Below are 22,090 nucleotides of genomic sequence, written 5' to 3'. Positions count from 1 at the left end.
TTCCATTAAAATATTATATAGAAATGTGCGAATTTTAAGTACCTTATTTTCCTTGTTTCTCCTTTCGGTATCCTAAGCCTATCATTGCAATTCCCTAAGTCAAGCCATGGGAGAAATTTACAATCGTCAAATAACCTTTTACTATTCTGTCTTCCTCACAAATCACAAATGTACAAACATGCCTACTTACTTGTTGTCTCTGCGTCGCTTTGAGTCAAAAAATATTTAAAGGATTCAGTCCGCCGTTACACAATGTGTGAAAGTTGTAAATAAATAAATAATAGTATTTATTAAAGAATCAAGAGTTCAAAATATCTTTGTTATATAAGAGTTACATTATATTTTATACAAACCACTTAATATTGTTATTATTCTACATATAGATTACAAAAGTATAAATTCTCACCATTAAAAATTATTACTATTAGTTTGCGGAACAGACGAACGCTTGGGTCTTACAGTTCTGGAATAAAAACCACAATCCGGTAAGTTCAATACAGGATATCTTTGTGGATGAACTGACGACCTTGACCTGTAAGGAAAGGCTGAATGCAGGCAGATTCCAACCGATTCTACTGGATATATGAGGGAGGCCTTTTTTCAGCTGTGGACGATCTACGGTTTAAATGATGATGACGATGACATAACAATATTATTGTTATTCTTTTAAATCATTTCTGTTCAACATTTAAATATTAAGATATAAAAATCAGTGATGAAAAAAATTATATGCATGTTCGCGTAGAACTAAATTTTGATGGTTTTGTACGGTTTCCTATATGAAATAAAACTATACAAATTTAATGTTTTATCTTTTTAGTTAAAAAGCAAAAAATGTCATCTGTATTGTTTGCACCCATGACAAAATCTTAATGAAATAAATCATAGGGAAATACTAATCAAGAATATTCTATAATCACAACTATTTTATAAAAATTTGTTTAACTTTAATTATGAATACCGAACTTTTTGGTGATCCCATAAATTTTAAAAACAATGTTCTTTTTTATTAGAAAATCGCGATTATCATTATTTCGTAACCTCAACCTTAGGATAAGTATTGTAAAGAAGTAACTGCTTGCTTTGTTTTGTCAAATCTAACGTTACATATAACAAGGACCAATATAACGTTAGACAATTCGTTGCAATGACGCATTTTTCCTTTGTTCCAAAACCTTCGCTCCATATTCAGGATAAGGGGACATTGATCAGCATACTAATGTGGCAATGTAACACATTGCATACAATGTTATTCGCTCACTTTAGCCAGTGGTAAGGAGAGTGCCTAAACGTTTGATTGAAAGAAATATGATTGTTAGAAAATTGTGGAGCTGTTGCATTTGTAATCACTGGCCCGATCGTGATGAAACTTCATCGAATACTGCAAGTGAGTGTTAATGTATAACATAGTACTTACCTTAATACATACTTAAGTAGATATGACTATAACTGTTACTATATTATGCCGTCGTGAAGTTGAAGTTATACGTATAAAAGTCAACGCATAGCGCACTAATTCATCCTGCAAACATGACTTTACGTCTTTGAACCATGAAATAAAATACTGAGGATTTCTCTACGATATCAAGTTAGAATTGAGGAGATCCTTAGATAAATTAAAATAACCGATGAAGCCTGGCGGATATTTTAATCGCCCCATTTTTGTAGCCTCTTGTATTCCTTAATAATTTTTTCGTGCTATCTTTTATTTTCACTCTCATCTTACATCCTCCTTAATGTCCACCATTCGTTCTTTTTTCTTCATTTCACACTATCTTTCATCCCTTTCAATTCCTTTTCATACATACATCGCCTCATTTTCATTGCCTTTTCTTCTGAAATTTTATTGATTCCTTTTATAACTTGTTTTCGTTAGGTTCAATATTAATTTTAATTTTTTTTTTGGCAAATTCTTATTTCTTATTCTGTTTCTTTCTAGCTGTATCACAGATTAAGTTGGTCATGATTTTCAATTTTTATTTCAAATTAAAATATTTTATCACTGTTATTTGAACTTATTATTTTTTTCCTTTTATTATTGTTTTTATAACCTTTTCACAGAAAGCCAAATAAATCTGGCGATGCTCCTCTTTTTTACCGATAAGGCCATGTTGTCCTCCTCTATTCTCTCTGCTAGCAAAGAGTGGCATTAAATTCTTAACAACCCGTAGACGGGACAGCTGGTGATCACGTCCACCACCGTCTGGTCCACGCTCAAGTGACTCACTTTGAACCTAAACCTGTTAAGGTAATTGGAGAATCCCTCGTGCTCCGTAAACATTTGGACAAGCACCGTGTCCAGCTCGCATCAGCCAAGCACTCGATAGGCAGAAACAGCACCTGGGAAGACATTTCGCATTACCGAAGCCGTCTTGCCTTCCACATACCTCCTGTTCCATTCGCCAGGCGTATCCTGCCGTAATGCCTAAGCCGTAGCTTTACAAATATAACTGGGCATTCCTTTACACTTTAGGGCACTGACAATTTGAAGTGGCTGTAGTCAGACCAAATAACGCACAGGACGGATGGCTGTTGAGGTCTACGACATTATGGAGGGGGCTTAAATTAGTTATTAATCAATAAATAAAACACAGGAACTATTTTCGGAGTCTTCCCACGTACCAAATTGTGTTACCAGACTTATTCACTCATTTTTCAACCCGGTATATAATTGTGCTAAACGTTCAACATAAAATCCGATCTGCGGTCATTAGTATAATTAACACAAAGTACTTGTTACAACTTGAAATTTAATATATAATTGCAAAAAAAGTTAATTAATGCTGTGTCTATTTTAAAATTTTGGAAATCATTTATGCTCCATTGTATTATGACTTAGACACATAAAAATTATTTATCTCAGAAATTAATTCAACTCAAAACTCGTCCACCGAGACGTAACACGTAATTCGCAATCAACGATATCAATAATGGAAATAGCGATCAAGCCTATTCCCGGGGTGGTTAGGCTTGGCCGTACACCGCCGGAAATCAATATTAATTATTTTCGATTCCTGTACACAACATCTGGATTAGACCATGTATTATGTTACATACCCATTATTCCAGTGTTTACCGTGTTTATTACAATGTTAAGATAAAGTCTAAAAGTAATATCTGTTTGCTTCATTAACTCGCAGATGTTTTAGAACAATATCTTCCGACACGATTTTTACAATGTATGTCTGGATTTTTAAAATATCTTTTTCATTTTTTAATCAGATGACCAGTATTTAAATACAAATAAGTATCTTTCTTTAGGCTTCATTATATTCGTAACTCTTTTATGGGCAGGTTTGTAATGTATAAAAGTACACTGCCAAGTGATGTATGAATTATTATGTAAAAAACTTAAGAAAATTATTTAATCTTCTTACAGTGTTTAGGATTTTTAAATGATAACAAAGCTTGTTCTACTTTTTAATCACTTTTACTATAATATGTCTTTAATATAGGGGTTAAGGATATTTTTAAAGTGACCACAAAAAATCAACCCGTCTAAGTTTGGTTTTGGCTTCTCTCCAACCAGGCTTTTTTAGTACTCTCGTAGCTTTAAGTTATAGGAGAGCTCAATCTGCGTGTAGTTTATATAAAATTGGGCTCTTCTGGTATCCTTATGTCGTTTTCATACGTAGTCATTGTTAGTATTCCTACGTAGATAACAATATAATAAATGAACTGTAAATGTTTTTACTTCATCTCTCAATATTTTCAGGCGACACAAAAACTCGCTCGCTCAAAACCGGGAATGGACTGATTGATTGGATAAGACTGGGTAATTCCGGAGTTGATTTAACAGGGGTCGGCGGTCGAGTAAGGTTAATTTATCTGTCTGAACTGAGGCGACATAATACAAAAGGTAAACACCAGTAAAATTGTTTAAGTGGAATATATTCTTAATAAAACAATAAACTTCTAAATAACCTTCACAGATGATGCATGGATCGCGATTCGCGGACGCGTTTATAATATCACACATTACATGCATTACCATCCTGGAGGTAATTATTAAAATCTTTCTATTAAATGACATCCAACGATATCTAACTCGACGTTTTTTGTCATTGATTGATTGATGAAGTTATTTTTCCGTCAGTATTTATACGACATTTGCTTATCAACTCAAAACCGGTGAAGCATTTTACAGCTTTGAGATGACTAAGTTTCTTCACAATAAGATCAATGACTCTTTCAACTTTATCAGACAGGTATGCAATGAAACAGTGAGAAGCTTCTATGCTCCTATTCTTATCAAACGAATGAAATGGCAGCTTCAACTAGCCAATCACTGCCAGTGAGCAGGTCATACAGCGCACAGAACAGACCGCTGGCCGCTGGCGCCTTTTGGTTCTGGAGTAGAGATTACGGACCTTCATGCGCAGTATAGGACAATTACCCACAAGGTGGACAGAAAACTTTATTTAGGAAGTACAAAGAAGTTGTGTGCAAGCCACTTCCAACCGGTACTATTGGAAAATCAACGGGAAAGGCTTAGGTCTAATTGTGACTTCCTATGGCTGGAATGATGATGATTATATGCCACTGAGTATAGATATCGCCAAGCTCTTAATTGCGGCGGACGCTACATAGATTGACTGGGCGCAATTGACTGGAGGACCGCCGTAAGCCTCGTCTTGACTTCGCTCAATATCGTATACTTAAACGCGGTTAATTGTATTAGCAACGAGGACTAAATGAGGATAAAAAAGCAAAAGTTTTAAAAGGTTAAGAGTCTTACTCCACTTTTCATTTAAACCTAACTTTGAAGGTATTACTTAAGTCAAAGTAGATTTAAGCATAATTATATTTACTGTAAAAACGAGGTCAAATTTTCTTGTCATGTTTATAAGTTGAACTAATGAAGTAAATTTTATAAAATTTTAATTAGGCGGAGAACAAAATTAATTCTTATTTTGCTAGGTACAGAAGAACTAATGCGTGGTGCTGGTAAAGATGCCACAGAACTATTCGATAAAATTCACCCGTGGATCAATTACGACTCTCTTCTTTTTAAGTGTTTTGTCGGACCTCTACGTATTGATTCGCCCGACAATGACATATTTTTCGACGCCAATGATTCATTTCCCGAATCAGATCTTCTTATACCATCGTACATTGCACAGGAGAGAGTTATCATAAGAAACCAATTAACGAACTATACAACGCCGCCAAGAAAGAAAAGGCCGATACTGTCCGAAGATTTTCTTGAGGAGCCGAACTCAACAAGTCTGGAACTGGAAGAATTATCCTTACCAGGTTATTTAGGTACACTAAAGGATATCAGAAAGGAAAGGTACGCAGAAGATGTACCACCTGCACTATTTTACGACTGGGAGCAAACTGTACGACAATTGACAATTATTGTATACACAGGACCATTGAGCAATCCTGGTTGTTATTCACAATTAAGTGAACGATGTTTTATTATCGACGTAACAATCAATGGTTGGACTAGGAAAATCAGGCTGGTACCAGAAGAAACTCTTCGGGAACCAATACATACAAGTGTATGTATTTATAGCGGTAAAATTGAGGTTAGTGAAACGTATCTCACGTCTAAATCTGGTCTGGTCAAACATTAATTGATTTTACTATGTTTAAAATCGAGATATGTATAAAACTAATTTTATGTATGTAATTATCAAAGAAAATGTAAATATTATGAAAGTAAATAATGAAATGGAGATATTGATAGTATTTTTTTTCTAGATAACCGTTCAAAAAGCCGATAGTAAATTGTGGAAGAGATGTGGTGAAGTAACGATAGGCACGGCAACTAAAATACCTTCGTGGCATACAATGAGATTCAAAGTTCTGTCCAACTCAATGCTAACACATGACACTAAATTGATTTCAATGTCTCCACAATCAGGATCTATCGTGTTCCCTCTTGGACATCACGTTCGGATTCATCAAGCAATTGCTGGTAAATAAGATTCATTTTATTAGTCCTTGATAACAACTTAGAAACTTTTTTTAATTTAAAAGTAAACTGTTCTAACGTTGTCGCTTTTTGCATAAAAAAGTTACAGTGATATTCATGCGGTAAAGATGTTGATTCCTAATATCAATACAGAGAGTATATTTAATCGTTATCCCTGTTCAAATCTAGAACAGGAAAAAGACATTTTATATTTTACTCCGATATTATATGACTGACGGACTTGGGACAGTTGACTTTATTTTCGACCTAATTTTAGATCTAGGATAAATTAAAATATATTTTCTAACACAAGACTGAAAATGGTTAATTATAAAAAAAAACTGTTTTATCAAATGGCATGCGGCTTATGTAATATGTACATTTTATTAAATTGAAATTATATATATCCATTATTTTAGCCTTTTCATTTAGCCAACTTGGGTCCGAAAGTTGCTATTGTTGTATTATCGGGAGAACTTAATGTAAGTTGTATTTCGCAAAGCTTTAAAAATAGAAGTGGCAGAGGCCACATGAATCAATTTTGTTTGTTTTGCAACCATCAATTTTAAAGGACAGATATATCACTTTCAATCTATACAAGAGGATTGGTGATAGGTAAAAAAATTGTAGTGAATGTATAGCTCATTAGTCAGCAAAATTTTTAAAGGTTTTCCACTTATTTCATTATATGCCACAGACAGGTTCATTATAATAATTATTACTTGTGGCGACACAAAGACGGCTGGGACAGGTAGTAAACAATATTCAATTTTAATATGTAATAATCTGAATTTTGAAAACATTCTTACTATTTTGTCAATACACTATTTATTATTTCTGAAACCGGTGATATTTGGACATTGTGTACATTGTTGGACACCAAATAGGCTATACATACGTAAAACAGTTATATGTGTATAAGTATATGTATATATATATATGTATATATATATATATCTATATATATATATTTATTTATCTATATATATTTAAATATATATGTGTGTGTATACTAATAATCGTAATGATTCAGACTATGGTCTGACTAGCCTCCGGACAAGTAGGCCTTAAAATGCAGATGACATACGATGTGCCCCGTCATCGTTCGTGCAACCGATGGCCATTGGGGTCGAAAGATTCCCGAGTGGCGACCGTGAGCAAGTAAACGTGGCGTGTGTAAATCCCCTACTAGATGGACCGTCGGCATAGTTAATGTCGATGGGTGCGAACAGGGCAGGACCGGTCTTCGGAGCGATCTATGAAGAAAGCTTATGCCTTGCAGTGGGCGTCCGTCGGTTGCAAATAAGAGCTTTACATTTACCTCTTTAAAACATTAACATCTTTAAATAATCACCTTTTATTTGTAATTTTTTAAAGGATCTGAATACGTCAGAGCGTATACACCCATGGAAGATTACTGGGCTGCGGGCAGCTCCGCGGACGCCGCTGCACAGCTCCATCTCGCTGTAAAGCGATACGACAACGGCATTCTTTCACCGATGCTCACCTCGTTGAATACTGGAGACATTGTTAAAGTCTCATGTTTTTACGGCACGTTTCAATTACATAAGGTAACACTTTTAAAAATTATTTTAAGTAACTGTCTTAACTAAGCGAATTAGCGAGTTGAAGTGGCAATGAGCAGGCCACAAACCGCGCAGAACAGGGCGGCAGTTGAGACAATCGACCGGCAGGCGACGTGTTGTACATTTACCTACAAGGTGGACAGTCGTGGAAAGATGTTGGATGCAGGCTACTTCCAGTCCAGTTGGAAATCTTTCAGGTAGGACTATGTCTAGCATTGGCCTTCTTACAGCTGGAACGATGATGATAATAATTATGAATATTATATAGCTTCTAGGTTATTTGCTGCCGGTTAGAAATTCTGTCATTTTCGTATTTAATTAAAATTTTGAATACTGGTCTAAAATATTTGAACTTTTTCTGAATAAGAACTCTCTCGCATATCTAAAGTAAAAACAATTGAATTTATACCGTTTAAAGGAAATGCGTAGACGCAATGAGAGTATAGAACCGCTACGTATACGTGCCAACTAGAATTTAAAACTTGATCAAATCCGTAAATAGTCTTGAGACTTAATTACTTTATGATTTTGCGAAAAAAAAAATTCGTAGAAAATCTGGTTAGACAACAATGCGCAAAGAAGTATGAATGAAAGACAAGCAAAAATGGTACGTATATTATAATATTAACAAAAAAGAAATATAGATATAAGTATGTTAAATGTAACAACAACCTTCATAGCAGACATAAATTACAAAGAGCTTAACAGAACTACTGTTCGAGTGCAAAATGAAGATCTAAGTTTGTCGTCATTAAAACGAAAACCGGAGCTTCGTCTTTATACTTCATAAAGACAAATGATCACTACAACACGCGCGACGAAGTTTCCGCTTCAAGTCCAAACATTACCTGTCGTATTACAAAAGATGGCAACTTTAAAAACAAGCCGTACCAGAAATTTGAATCTCAAAATATCTTTTATTAAAACATTGCATGTTATTACCGTGAACATGGCGCACACTAGACTACTGACTCTAAAGTTATTAAAAATTTATTATTTTTGACAGAAGTTATGATCCGACATTTAAAAATAATTTATAATCGTTAAAATTGTCATATAATTTTAGATCCAATTTATTTTACAAATTCATTTGTAAAAATTAATGTTAATGTATCCTTATGTCTTTTGGGTGTTTTTATTTAAATGAATAATGCGATCATTTTACAAAACATGTATTCAATTAACTATAACCATAGCTGAAATCAACAAAGACGATATATCTGCTGGCGGCCGGGAGTGGTATTACACCAATGTTAAATTTAATTCAGTTTATGCTTTCAAGACCTAATCCACTTTGGTAAGTATATTTTTAAGTCTGTAATAACTTAATAAGGATGATGTTATAGATTAATAAACCAATGACCCTGTATAGCCCTGCACCTGCAATGATCATAAAACTTTCAATGGGGTCACCCTTTTTTACTCTTTAAGTCGCCAAAAATAGTTTAAATTTTAGATAAATTATGCTACAAATAAATAAGTACAAGGTAATAAGTTTATTAGTACAATATTATTTTAAAAAAATAACCAGATCGGCAGCTGCGGTGGCAAGTTAGACTTCCTCCTTCCCCCAGGCAGGAGAAGTCCACATTAATTTTACCAGATGGGTGTGATAGTCTCAGGTAGCTGACCGGTATCTCCAGGTCTTGGTCCCCTACCAACTGCCGGGAATGACCTCGCTTAATCTCAAATAAGCGGGGTGCTTCATTGACTCGAAGTTCCAGCGGAAAAAAGAGCCCAGCGGATTAGCAAGTGGAAATAGTAGTACGCAGGCCACATAACGTGCAGAACTGATGGCTACTGTGGCTATGTAGTGCAGGACGTTCACCCACAAGGTGAACAGACTACCTTGTTAAGGTCGGATATAGATAAGAATATTGATAAGGTCGGTCAGCTTGCAAATCTATGTGGGACGCCTTTGTCCAGCAGAGAACGTCTTACGGATGAAATGATGATGATTTCCGATTCATTTTATATTCATACATTAAATTAAACTAGCGAGTAATGTGGTACATATTTTTTTCTTTTTATCTGCTGACTAACTAGATCTATTCCGTGATTATTTTATTGCAGTGAATATGTTCATCTACTATTCTTTAACAAAACTAAGAAGGACATAATGTTTCTAGCCAATTTGGACGAGTTGGCAAAGTTGGATGACAGGTGAGATACTCCATACTTACGTTAGTATTATGACATCTTTTGTTTTATATGAAATAAATAAAGACGGGCAATTGCTTTAGGCGAACAGCAGATTCTTCTGAGTTCTTATGAACTAACCTTCAGGATTAGCCTTTTCGGCCCCTTGGCATTGAATCTGGTCTTTGAGTCAGTCACCGACCACAATTCGGCCGAGAAGGATGGTGGTGATCTAACTTCGATTAGTCGTCTTTAACATCGATGTCACATTACTTCACGGATTAGATTACTAGACCCAACAAGTAGGTTCTACCAACAGTGCGGTATATTTGGAAAAGCTTGCTACTTTTTTCAACCAACCAAATAAATATACGTATTTAAATGACACTGATGATAAAAAGCTATATAACATGTCACACTGTCGCTCAGTCATGAATCGCAACTTGATGTCGATAGTGTTTACTACGGGGTTATATGTTCGTTACGTAATATACAGTTAAGAGTTTATATATTAGATTTAATTTATCAGATGAATCTCCTGTCCCTTACACACCTTTAATATAATTCACGAGATATCTCAAGTTTTTCGTATCATATGAAATAAACTTTATTTATTTCACAGGTTCAAAGTTTATCACATTCTTTCAAATGACAATGCAACATTGACTGGACATAAAGGGCGAATAAGCGCAAAATTATTAATCGATATCTTCGGCAAAAAACTTATAAATTGCAACGAAAATTTCGCTTGTATCTGTGGGCCTAAGGAATTCACTCAAAGCTCTCTGAACATTCTCAAGAGTCTCGGAATGGAAGATACTTTAATACACGCCTTCATAGGTTAAGAATCAGAAATATTTAAATAGTTAAATTTTTAACGTTTACACACGAATTATAAAATGCTAGAAGTTCATAAAATTTCAATCAACTTTTGGATATTTTTAAGCTACTTAAATATTTTATCAAAAAATAAATAAATCTTGGTGTGACTATGAACAGATATCATCGGCACCAACTATTGTATTTACAATTTCTTTAAAAGTACCATTCATTTCCCTGATCGTAATTGCTCGTTCTATAATTTAAATCTTCTTACAGTGCCTTTATATTCGGTAGACACAATCATCATCATATCAACCGATAGACGTCCACTGCTAGGCATAGACCTTCGTCTTGTCCATATTAATTTTTTTTGTCCATATTCATTTAAAGGCCTACTTTTCCCTAGTCACTACTGAAATCTTGCATCATGCCCAGGTCCTATATGGACTTAGTCATTATGACATAGGCAAAACCGAAGATGAGTGTCGTACTCTCTGTTTATGTTAATGCTGAGCTCGCTACAGCTTATAAGCTTAAAAACATTCGATGAATTTGATCGCCATACATTGAGAATTTTTTTATAGAATGTTTTATGACATCGCGTCGCCAATATACATCCGCTGCAAGACCTATCCCAAAGATCGCTGCGATGACTGGTACCGCGCTGCCCGCATCCAGCGACTTCCCGAGACCGTAACTATGTCGGTGATCCACCTAGTGGGAGGCCTCCTACACTCGCCGCATCTACCGGCTCGTGGTCGCCACTCAAGAAACTTGCGGCACTCCTTTGTGTGAAGGCTATTTAAGGGTTTAAAATAAAAAAAAAACAACTCAAGGAACATAATTATAATACAACAAAACCTTATTTTACACTTTGCCTGACTTAAATGCGTGTAGTCATTCCAACACAGCACCTTTGGTGTTTCACCGTACGCCGCATAAAATCATAACGAAAAACAAGCTTCATAAACTTATGAACGTACATAAAAGCAAATATCAATAAAATGCAGTGGCATTTTATGAACACCTAACTTTTTAAGTTATTAAAGGTGTTCCCATATTTCGTTTATTATGGTAACCCTGAAGAAAGATCAAGAACTTTGCGCTTTATTATATATTAATACTTTAAAAAAGAACTAGGAAAATGAAAAAATGTCATATAATTTTAAACAGTAAAGTTACTTAAAAAAAGATGATAATAAAAATATTTACCGAATAAAGTGCCAGCACTAATGTAGTGGTAGTTATTCTAAATTATTTAAAGTTATTTTTGTCTGTTATGTTTGCATCAAACAACTTCTTATGTACGAAATATAGATTAATTGATTTATTGTATTTAAAGGCGCGTTAGTCTTGCAAAATGGGGACATAATTTTATTATCTAAAACATTATTCCTATATCGTGGGTTAGCGACCTTTCTCATAAATATAGGAACACCCTAAATAGCCTCTATTCTCAACCCCAACTTCTCATACCTTATTCAATACCATTCACATCTTACAATAAGTTCTATATAACACAAATAGAAAAATCTTAACAAACAATATGAGAGCAGTGACATATAAACCTCAAAATAAAGTCTGAAAGCATAATAAAAACAAAACAGAATGAAAAAATAATCGGCCAGTAATAAAGAGCATTACACTCGCATATTTTTTGTATCTTATCTTTAAATATATATATGACCACTATACTAATATATACATAAGTAAATGTTTTTATTTGCAAAATGTTTTAATACTAAAACATTACGTTAACAATTATCAGAAGTCTTTTCCACAATGTAACAAGTCAATTTCACATGTAACCAATTGTTAATTTTAATGTTTAAGTACACAAAATGAAGATCTCTACAAATACATAATTTATTATTTTACAGCCAGCCTGGCCAATAATATTGTATGTATAAATTATTTGTAAATAAATCTTAATACCCAAAAATCTTTCTAGTTGTGCACCATGACACCAAAAACATGATTTCCGAAATGTGAATTCCGTAAATAAACAAAATTAATAATTTTATTCCTTCTTTATTCCTATTATATAAATCAGAAATAAAAAATGCTCGACATTATACAAAACATCCACATTGTTTATGAGAAAAAGCAAAAATTAATTACAGCGTCATGAATAGTTTCTCTATATTAATAAATAAAAATTTAAATTACTGATTAGCGATTAAAAGAATGTCTTTAGTAATGGCGCTTGCATACATGTATGAACTGCAAAATTTAGGCTATAAAGTGGTGTCAATTTGCGACTCACAAATCACTAGCGGCTCTTTAAAGGTTTGTGGCTCTTGATAAAAGTACTTAAGTTTAGTTTACATTCTTATGTTGTTGTATTTTAAAATAATATCTGAAATCAAATACCTAAATATTTTCTCTGTCACTACCAGACAAATTATGAAAACAAATAAAAAAATTGTAACACAGTGTGATCAATTTTCTCCCAACAAGACAAAAGGCAGTTGTATCAAAATTATAAAATAATTACATACAATAAAATATCTTGACATTGTTATTATGCTGCAAAAATTAAAAAATAACAATTTAATGGTATAATATGTTGTCTAACATTACCTTTCATGATCAAATATAGTTATTTTATTCTTTCAATGAATTATTTTTTATAAATAAGGTAATGATTACTTACAAACGTCAGTAATTTCATAAGCATACAAGTATACAGGTGTCCCGGAGTTATTGAACATGAAGGAAATTTCCCTCAAATATTGGATTTTTGTTCAAGTTTATTTCCCGAATTAATCTAAATTTTATGTTATTTCTTTGTCTTAAATGTTTTAATATTGGCAACATAAAAAATGATCCTTTTTCACATTTATTAGGTTTTATTCGAACAAAAAGCAAACAATTTTTATTAAATTTTTAATTTTTATTTGAATTCAATATTATTTGTTATTGGTGACTTTTAATAAAATATCCGATACACAATATACAAGATCTTTCCCTTTACTACCCAGAACTTTAGGAAGCCCTGTAATATGCTATCTGAATAGTTTTGTTCGTGTATTTACAACATTTTCTGACCAATGAGAATGTATATCATCATCCTCAATTTGGATACCCTTACTATAGATGTATATCTAATTAAATTTAAAATAATCTATCTTAAAGAAATATAAGATGGTTCTGTTTGCTAAAATTTCCTTTTAACCTACGATGTTTAGTTAAAATTGGTCAGCCCCCATTTGATAAAAGGGTTTAATAGTATAACACAAGGTTTAGCAAATCGCATCTTCAATAATCCGACATGGGAAAAGAAACAAAAATTTACACATATCGCCCTTATAACTCCTCTCCAAGCGCAGCAAGTCTGTTTCCTTAACTTTTCAACCCCTACTCTTTTCTGTCAAATTCTATTTAGTCAAGCAACTGATATACTGGTGATGAACTGAAATAACTGATGTGTAAACTCTAACACTAGGACAATTCTTACACAATTTACATCACGAAACACAAAACTTGTAACAGAGTATGTAAAAATAGCTCACCCAATGTCATTTCAGCCATAGGACATTGACTGCTAGATATAAGCCTACCCAATACTTCCTACAGGACCGGTTAGAAGAGGACTGTATCCAGGGTCTTTGAAAGACCTTGAAAAGATCACCTATTTTTTGGGTGGACATCCTATGCAGTTTGTGCTTATATTTACTCCTGAACCTTAACTATGCTTGACAGATATGTAGCTTTAAATGTAATAGTTAGCGACACGATCTTTTTAGCTGGGGTTATGAATCAAATGTTACGACTCTACACGCGATTTAGGGTGCTAGAGTCTTGTACAATTGAATTTCTATACTTTTACTGTATCAATAAGCGATCATTTATTTTATATAGCATATGTGTGGCATAAGATGGTCCTTTGTACTAATGATTTATAAACATGATTTTCTAATAAATCCATAAATTTATTAGATAGATTTCATGATATAGAAAAGGAGAACAGGGCTGTTAATTTGACAGAAAAATACATTTGCGTTACAATTTACAACACACAACAATACATTCTACAGACATGTCGGTTCCAATGTTCATGAAGGTCCTAGGGCAGAAATGATAATAAATATAAAACATGTCAGTAAGGATTTGATAACCAAGATTTTATAATAAAAGAAGACAATAAGCTACTTAAAATCATTGCTTCAAGAGTAGTTTTAATTACATAGGAATTGTATGTTAAATCACCATTTTTTTCGTACTTTTATGTAAGCCACTTGGCCTTGTTGTAATGACTCAGTATAAGTCTACAACTTCATGGAACGTTATTTTAATTGAAATTAACAAATACATATAATGATTTACTTGATGAGTACATAAAGTTGCTAAATGCAGTTTTGTCGCCTCCGACACGGCACGCTTGTTCTGAGTACTAAACTTTTAAAATGTAATTTTTTTTACATACATAATGTTTTACTCAAAGACCTATGCGTTAATATCATTAACAAATAAGACGTCCCGGTCTTTGAGACCGACCTCTTGTAAATTCGAAAATCCTCTTGCCACAACACGTTTTGGAAAATTGGTCGTTATTTCGAACTCCTCAGGTGATTGTGGGTGGCTGAACACGAAGTCATATAAATCCTGAAAAATTAGAAAAAAAACAATCTATAGTAAGTTATTGATTATAACATTAAAAAATAGGTTAAATACATATCTCAATTAAGAATTGCCCTAGTTTTGTTCATAATGGGCATGCACAGCATTAAAAATAGTGAGGATTTCAATAATAAAAACCACAAAACATCTCAAAACATCTCGGAAATTCATACACTTAAAGGGTTTTTGAGATGAATTAATTATATAAATAATGGTACGTAATTATTATCTTTTTAATTGTTAATATAAAAATCATTCAACTTTTAATTTTTGTGTAAGGAGTAGCAATGAAAACTGTATATTCTTGGTTGTGGTAGCTCTCTAGATATAAAATAGAATAATGTGTATGTAGTAATGTGTGTAATGTATATAAATTATTAATGTATATATTAATTTACTAAATAAAATTAAAATTACAAAACTAATATTAAAATTTTCAATATATTTTGGCAAATTAATGTCTCGTTTTATTAATCACGTCACAGAGCTTTAAGGCTATAATAGAATTGGTTCACTTTATATAGACTGCGTAACACATCACACACAAGCTAAATCGTAAAACTATGTATTCTGGGAATTTAGTTTGTAATAATAGTTGAATCCATTTGTCATTGATATCCATATCTGCTAAAATACAATGATATAATTGATAAATCGTATATATAAAGTCAACACTTGCCTGTGTGGTGTGTCTCAGAGCGAAACGGCGCGTAAGTCGTTCCCCGCCAGGTAGACGAATGAGTAGCACCACTGTGTTCGCTCCGGGCTCCGGCTCAGAAGGCAGACGCGACGCCATCTCAGCTCGCGCTTGTAACAACTTTACATGAAAAAAAGTAAAACATTTTTTTGTAACAAAAATAGATATGTGATCGCTTACGGTGGGGTTTATAAGAAAGCAGAAGATTACTATTGTAGGAGCTTTGCTTGAGAAGATCAAATTAGAAGTGAGGAGCAGGCAACGAAAGGTTCTCAAGTGGAGATCACGAGCCATGGCGTAGATAGATCCTCCATTACGTGAGCCGATGACATAGTTGCAAGAGAAGATTAGATGCGGGCAGCATAAGACCAGCTATCGCGGCTATCTTAGCGAGTGGCCTTGCAATAGGCGCCGAAAGGTCGACATGAATGAATAAAAACAAATAAATTATCGCTATTAACTGTAATAACATAGGTTTTAACTGAGCTATGGTATACTCCGTGTTATACGAAACCATTTAAATGCTAAGAATTTACGTGCCTAATGTACGTTTTTTCCTAAAAACGCTAGAGGTAATTTAATTGAATTCTTAATTATAAAATTTACAACAGGAATTGTTTACGAAGTCCCTCTAGGTTCATTGCGAACGCAGTTTGTGTACACCCACCCCTGCATGAGCATCTGCGCATCCAAATATCTTGTCTTTGATTATTAGGTATTCAGTACTTTAGAAAATAAATACTTCATAACCATATTTAAAAAAACCCATTGCATAGGTAAACAATTTTAAAATCGTCGGAAAACTTTTCAGCATTTAACTAATTTTAGTAAAAAATATAATTACGATTACAATTGTTTTCCATTTCTTCTTATAGCAGATTAAGTTTGATTAATAAAAAAGAGAGGGCTATGTTCGGCATTTCTCTGCAAAATTAAATTGGGAATGAGGACATAGACAAACGTAAGAAGCCCACCTAAATGCCATTGGTAAGTTGAAGCGGTAAGAGCGGAACAAATAGCCGGTTGAGTCTCAAAGAATGTGAAGTGGAGACGACTGTCTGGCACGCAGCATAAAAGAACTTCTAGCAAAGAGGTGGACAGTTGACCTTAAGGTCGTCGGAAATCGTTGGATACAGGCCATCTCTAACCAATCCTTTTAAAAAATTAAATCTATGGGGTATGTGTATGTCCAGCAAAGTTGTCCTATTACTGAAATTATGATGATTATTATAAATAAAAAATAGTGAATAATAACAGCATTATGTTATTACTTCCTGCTTGTGTCTCTCTTCGTCTTGGCGGCGCTGCAAATCCTCGTGTTCGCGCTGAGCTATCGCTTCCCTTGCAGCGGCCTTACGTCTTTCTTTCTCCTGGTCTGCTGCTAATGATTCTGCATAAGCTTCATCCTGCGCAGCACGAAGACGCGCAGTCACTTCACGCTCCACCCTGCACAATAATAAAAAATGAGTTAATGTTAAAATTAAATCTACCTTTATATAATATTTCCCCGTGTTTCATTATTAAGAAATATTAGGGTTGTGCTCGGGCCTTATCTGCAATTTAGATTTAGAAATAAAGAGATCTGCATTAGAACCAAGATTACCAACGTTGCTCTAAGAATTGCTCATCTGAAGTGGCAGTGGGTAAACGCGATGTAAGAAGGTCCCTCGATATATAGACCGATGACAGTTAAACTTGAAGGAAGTCATTCGATGCAAGTAGCGCAAGACCGGTAATTGTGGCGATTTTTAGGGGAGGTCTATGCCCTGCAGTTGGCTTCCGTCGGCTGACATGATGATGAATCATTATATCATATACACTCAAGATGTTGTAATCAAAGTTATTTAGATGAATATTCACCCAAAGCTAATTAAAAGATCATGTGGATAGTTTTAATAAGTTTCTTATAAATTACTTCAGTGTCTCTCCTGTACAAAAACATATGTAATTATGTGTCTCACTTGTCCATTAACATCTCAGAAGTGTTTATACACATATTATAAACCAATGCTTTAAAATTGGGACATATGTAGTCAAATCTCTTGTAGTAATCATTCTAATTTGATTCATTAACTCAAGTGACCTTACTAGTTACAATTGCAGAGCTTTTTACAGTATTATGACTACTTTGGTCAGTCAAGTCAAGCCAATAGCTATTTCTTCACCTTTCAATGCAGGGAAATTTTTGTAAAACCATGCTTAAAAATAATAAAATTTCTTTTTTTTTTTTTAAAATAACCCCTGTCAAGTCCCCCGTGGACTTATGGGGGTCCACTTTGGCAACCTTTGGCTTACATTACACCATTAAGAACACATAACAAACCTATCAGCTCGTGCTGCAGCTAAATGTGGTTCATTGTCACCAACCACCCTTCTAAGCCGTTGTAGTAGCTGCTGAGGAGTACAAGAGCCTTCACTCCTTGCCACAACAGTCATACGATGCTCCCTCATACACACAACACACAACAAAGGATACCGACGCCCTCCTACGGATTGTGCCACACGCCAACCCTCTGAACTCTCCACAGAGCAGCCCCAAAATAGAGCATGTGTGTTTATGTATTGTATCACTTCAGGATCAGCAAGTGTAACCCTGAAAAAAATAAACAAAAGTTGTCATTATAATCTATAAATAATTATTTAGTATTTAAAGACAAGCTGTTCACAATAAATATATCTTCCTAGGTAGTAAAAACCCTTACAAGGCTTGGGGTGCAAGGCTACTTGCTTGCCAGGGTGTTAGGAACTATAGCCTGTGGATATACAGATACAAGCTCCCCGAGTGCTGCTAAATAAGTAGCAATGTCAAGCATTAGGGGACGATCAATTAACCCGACAACCCTAATTACAGGCTACAGTGGCATGAGGACATTAAATTTACCCCAAAAACTGACACAGAAAAGAATGGAAAACTACCAATACTATATCCCACTTAAATAATTAGTGGAGATTATGATGCTGATCTTCATATCACTGGTGCAAATAGCTAAACAGTGAAAAGTGAGAGAGAGTGAAAACTTATAATGCAAGGACTGGAGAGAGTACGAAAAAACAGGGGGATCCACAGAAGCACTAAATTAAAACTACACATGCATAACCTGGACGCTTTAGTCTCATACATGACAAAGGATAGATGGATTTGAGATGTCATTGGAGCAGAATGTTTTGAATCCATACAACATGTTATACTTATTCATCTATCCTCAAAAGGCTCAAAATAAAGACCAGACTTTCCAGTCTCTTTGTGTAGAATATTCTATTACTTAGGCCACATGCAGAGGAGATTTTTGATAAGAACTTGGTTATTATGAAGAAATAGCTTTTAAAAAGATTATAACAGAAACTGATATGCTTGTTCCTGACCCGCAGTCATAAGGAAGCCACAAAAAAGAATATCCACAAAAATCAGAGCCTTTTTATTCAAATTACCAAATGACAATTGCAGCTCATCATAGTCCATTAGATCCTGTGTCAGATAAATATTTTTATAAAAAAAAATTCTGACTGCAAGCAATATGTATTTCCTTAAGTGGCATATTTAATGATATTATTAACAATCCTCACCTGCAAAAATTTTGAGTTTCACTAGCAGATTCCGAATGTAAATACACAACAAGGAATCTTAATTCATTTTTGGCATCATTAAGTGCCTGTGCATATGTGCCTTGGTAGAACACTGGATGTGGGTTAAACCGTGATTGGTAATTATTTATAAAACCCATTACATCCCCCAATGGATCTGTCACAACTGAAAGAAATTTTTTAAAAGCACATACATATCAAAAGTATATAAAACAATTTCTGTCTGTGTCTAATATAATTAAATAGGTAATTAAATAGCATAAGAAAAATTAATCTGTGTTTCAAGCAATATTTAATCTAAGAGAAATAAATATATAATTTACAGCTTTGAGTGCCATTATTGTACATTATTCATCTCCGCTCATCAATAAGAACTATAGATTGTAAATGTTATGAGCTAAGTAATTGGCTTTACTACTAAATTCTCAAGTTTGAACATAGTTATGCCTTATGCACCATTGTTTGGAGGTAGAAATTGGCATCACATATCTGATCCAATAAAAAATCTTTGTTAAAGCAAAAAAGATATTTTTACATGATCTTGTTTTAAATAATGTTGAAATAATGCAGTTTGTCAACATTAATTAAATACACTTTTACACATGAATTTCCTCGAGCATAAATTCCTTAAAAATTTCTTTTTTTTTAATTCTACTTGGAGCATTAATTATGATTTCAGTGTAATGATAATCATAGCTGGATATCAAAAATTATAAAAGAAACATAAGAGACCAAAAACAGCTGCTAATAAGTTTTTATGCAGACAACAGGGATTATTAACAGTTTGTCAAACAGTTTGTCAAAGCCAACAGTTATGCTATACATATCTACTGATAATAAAATTTATGGTCCAATCTGTAATAAGATATGCAGCTTGTTAGCAAATAGTGGTGAATGTAAAATTAATTTTTATTCCTAATTTCAATTACTATTTTCATGTCTTCACTCATAAATTGAGTCGAAAACTCACACAAGTGTCCACTAATTTAAATATTTTTTAAATAAAATATGTGTAATAGAAATTCTGTTTTTTCAAATAGTTATGTAATATAGATTTCATTATTACTTCTTTTGCATTGTTTTTGCGAAAATGTTCAGAGTTTTTCCATTATTTTTACACATTATTTTTAAATTGTTGAACATATCTTTCAAATTTACCACATGCCACATGTATTTTTTACAAGATTTTTTTGCATGCTTTTATAAAGAATAGATCAACAAGAAAAAAAGGTTGAATGTAAAACTTTTTTTCCATAGCAAAATCAAATCTAAAATCTTAAAAAGGGAACCGAGGACACCATATCTTACAGAAATAATACATGTATAGGAATAAAAATTCTGCAATAAATTTAAAAGTAAGATAGATTAAATTTAGATAGATACTAACGTCTTCTGTCATCATTTCTTATAAAACTTAATAATAAATTCATTACAGATGATATTGTGCTGTAGCACATGGAAACAACTAAGTTTACAACATAGCGTAATAGACCACGGACTCCACCCGGGCCTTCAGGTTGATCATCAGTGAACACCTGCTGTGCTATGTGATCATGAACCACTGGTGGTGCTCTGGCTTCTGTTGCAAATACTGAAGGTCTTCCTTCTCTTATGTTTAATTGTTCTTGAATTGCAACCTAAAAATCAAATAATTTGGTACACACATACTCATGGAACTTAGCATCTCTTAGTATTGTCATATATTATAAACATATTTATTATTATAAAGAAAGTAATGAGAATAAGTTTTATAGTTTATATGCTTTAATATAATTTTTTTTATTAACTTTTTTTACCAAATACAAACAAAGCCACTTATTTGAGATTTAACATATTGAAACTGGATTGAAATTTAAATGAAATTTACTTATTAAAAACAAGCATCCATGATAGTTCACATCACATGATAGATTTTTTTACATTTTCTACATAACTTCTATGAAAAACTTGATATTATCAAAATGAAAAGTTTATGAAGTAATATACATCATGAGTAAGAACTTATTTTAGTAATAAAGATAATTAACTTGATAAAAAAATATTATATTATATTCATGCATAGCTAAATTTTCTAAATAATTTATTTAAGCATCAGCAAATGTTTGTTTATTATTAGCGGACGTCCGTAAATTTACCACCACTTAATTCATTTTTTGTGACCTGATTACTAGTACAGTTCTTAAAAAGTGTTGTAATTAATTCAATTAACGTGTAAAGTTATAAAAGGACTTTTACAAAATATAGGTTACAATGACATTTCAACAAAAACAATATTTAAACGTACTTTACTAAACGTTTTAAAACTTTTTTAAAGAAAAAGTGAATACATAGTTAATCACCTTTTTCCGAAAGGATAAAAAGTAGTTGGATGAATTTTAATTACCTCTAAATCCCATTGGTGTCTTTGTAAAACATCTCGGCATATTGACATGTCTTCTATACCTGTTAAATCTTGAAATTGTAATATTTTATCGGTTTGCTCGGGCGTCAAACCCAACGCATTATCTTCTAGGTCCATTGCGCCTATGAAAATTAAGTTATAATTTAAATAGTTGTTTTAAAAGCACACGTATATACATGTAGTATTTATTTAAATATGTCTATTTATCAATACACTATGACGAAAATAATGTCTTTCATGATATCGCTTACGAGGACAATACGAATATATCATAGACATAATAACATAGACTAAAATTATTAAAAAAATTCTGTCAC

The 22,090-nt window shown here is 33.2% G+C and overlaps 2 protein-coding genes across 2 annotated transcripts; one reads left to right on the top strand and one right to left on the bottom strand.

Moving 5' to 3' along the window:
* Positions 1–1,287: 1,287 nt before the first annotated feature.
* LOC137918911 (cytochrome b5 reductase 4-like) lies at positions 1,288–10,524 on the top strand. The gene is made up of 9 exons (XM_068761846.1): positions 1,288–1,387; positions 3,716–3,859; positions 3,933–4,001; positions 4,921–5,534; positions 5,710–5,926; positions 7,301–7,494; positions 8,706–8,806; positions 9,583–9,672; positions 10,271–10,524. The coding sequence occupies exons 1-9, from the start codon at positions 1,309–1,311 to the stop codon at positions 10,491–10,493; spliced, it is 1,731 nt and encodes a 576-aa protein (XP_068617947.1). The 5' UTR covers positions 1,288–1,308; the 3' UTR covers positions 10,494–10,524.
* Positions 10,525–11,301: 777 nt separating this feature from the next.
* Faf2 (Fas-associated factor 2) lies at positions 11,302–22,010 on the bottom strand. Its single transcript, XM_068761625.1, has 7 exons — positions 21,756–22,010; positions 20,760–21,009; positions 19,355–19,538; positions 18,114–18,383; positions 17,062–17,236; positions 15,773–15,910; positions 11,302–15,078 (listed from the first exon to the last, which is right to left on the bottom strand). Exons 1-7 carry the CDS (start codon positions 21,888–21,890, stop codon positions 14,920–14,922), a joined length of 1,311 nt encoding a protein of 436 aa, XP_068617726.1. The 5' UTR covers positions 21,891–22,010; the 3' UTR covers positions 11,302–14,919.
* Between the last annotated feature and the right edge of the window lie 80 nt (positions 22,011–22,090).

Source organism: Battus philenor, unplaced genomic scaffold (genome assembly GCF_028537555.1).
Source record: "Battus philenor isolate CCGP_79_NKW_IND1 unplaced genomic scaffold, ilBatPhil1.0.hap1 SCAF_15, whole genome shotgun sequence".
NCBI lineage: Eukaryota > Metazoa > Arthropoda > Insecta > Lepidoptera > Papilionidae > Battus > Battus philenor.
The sequence above is the reverse complement of the archived record's forward strand: the minus strand, read 5'-3'. Positions and strand labels throughout refer to the sequence as shown.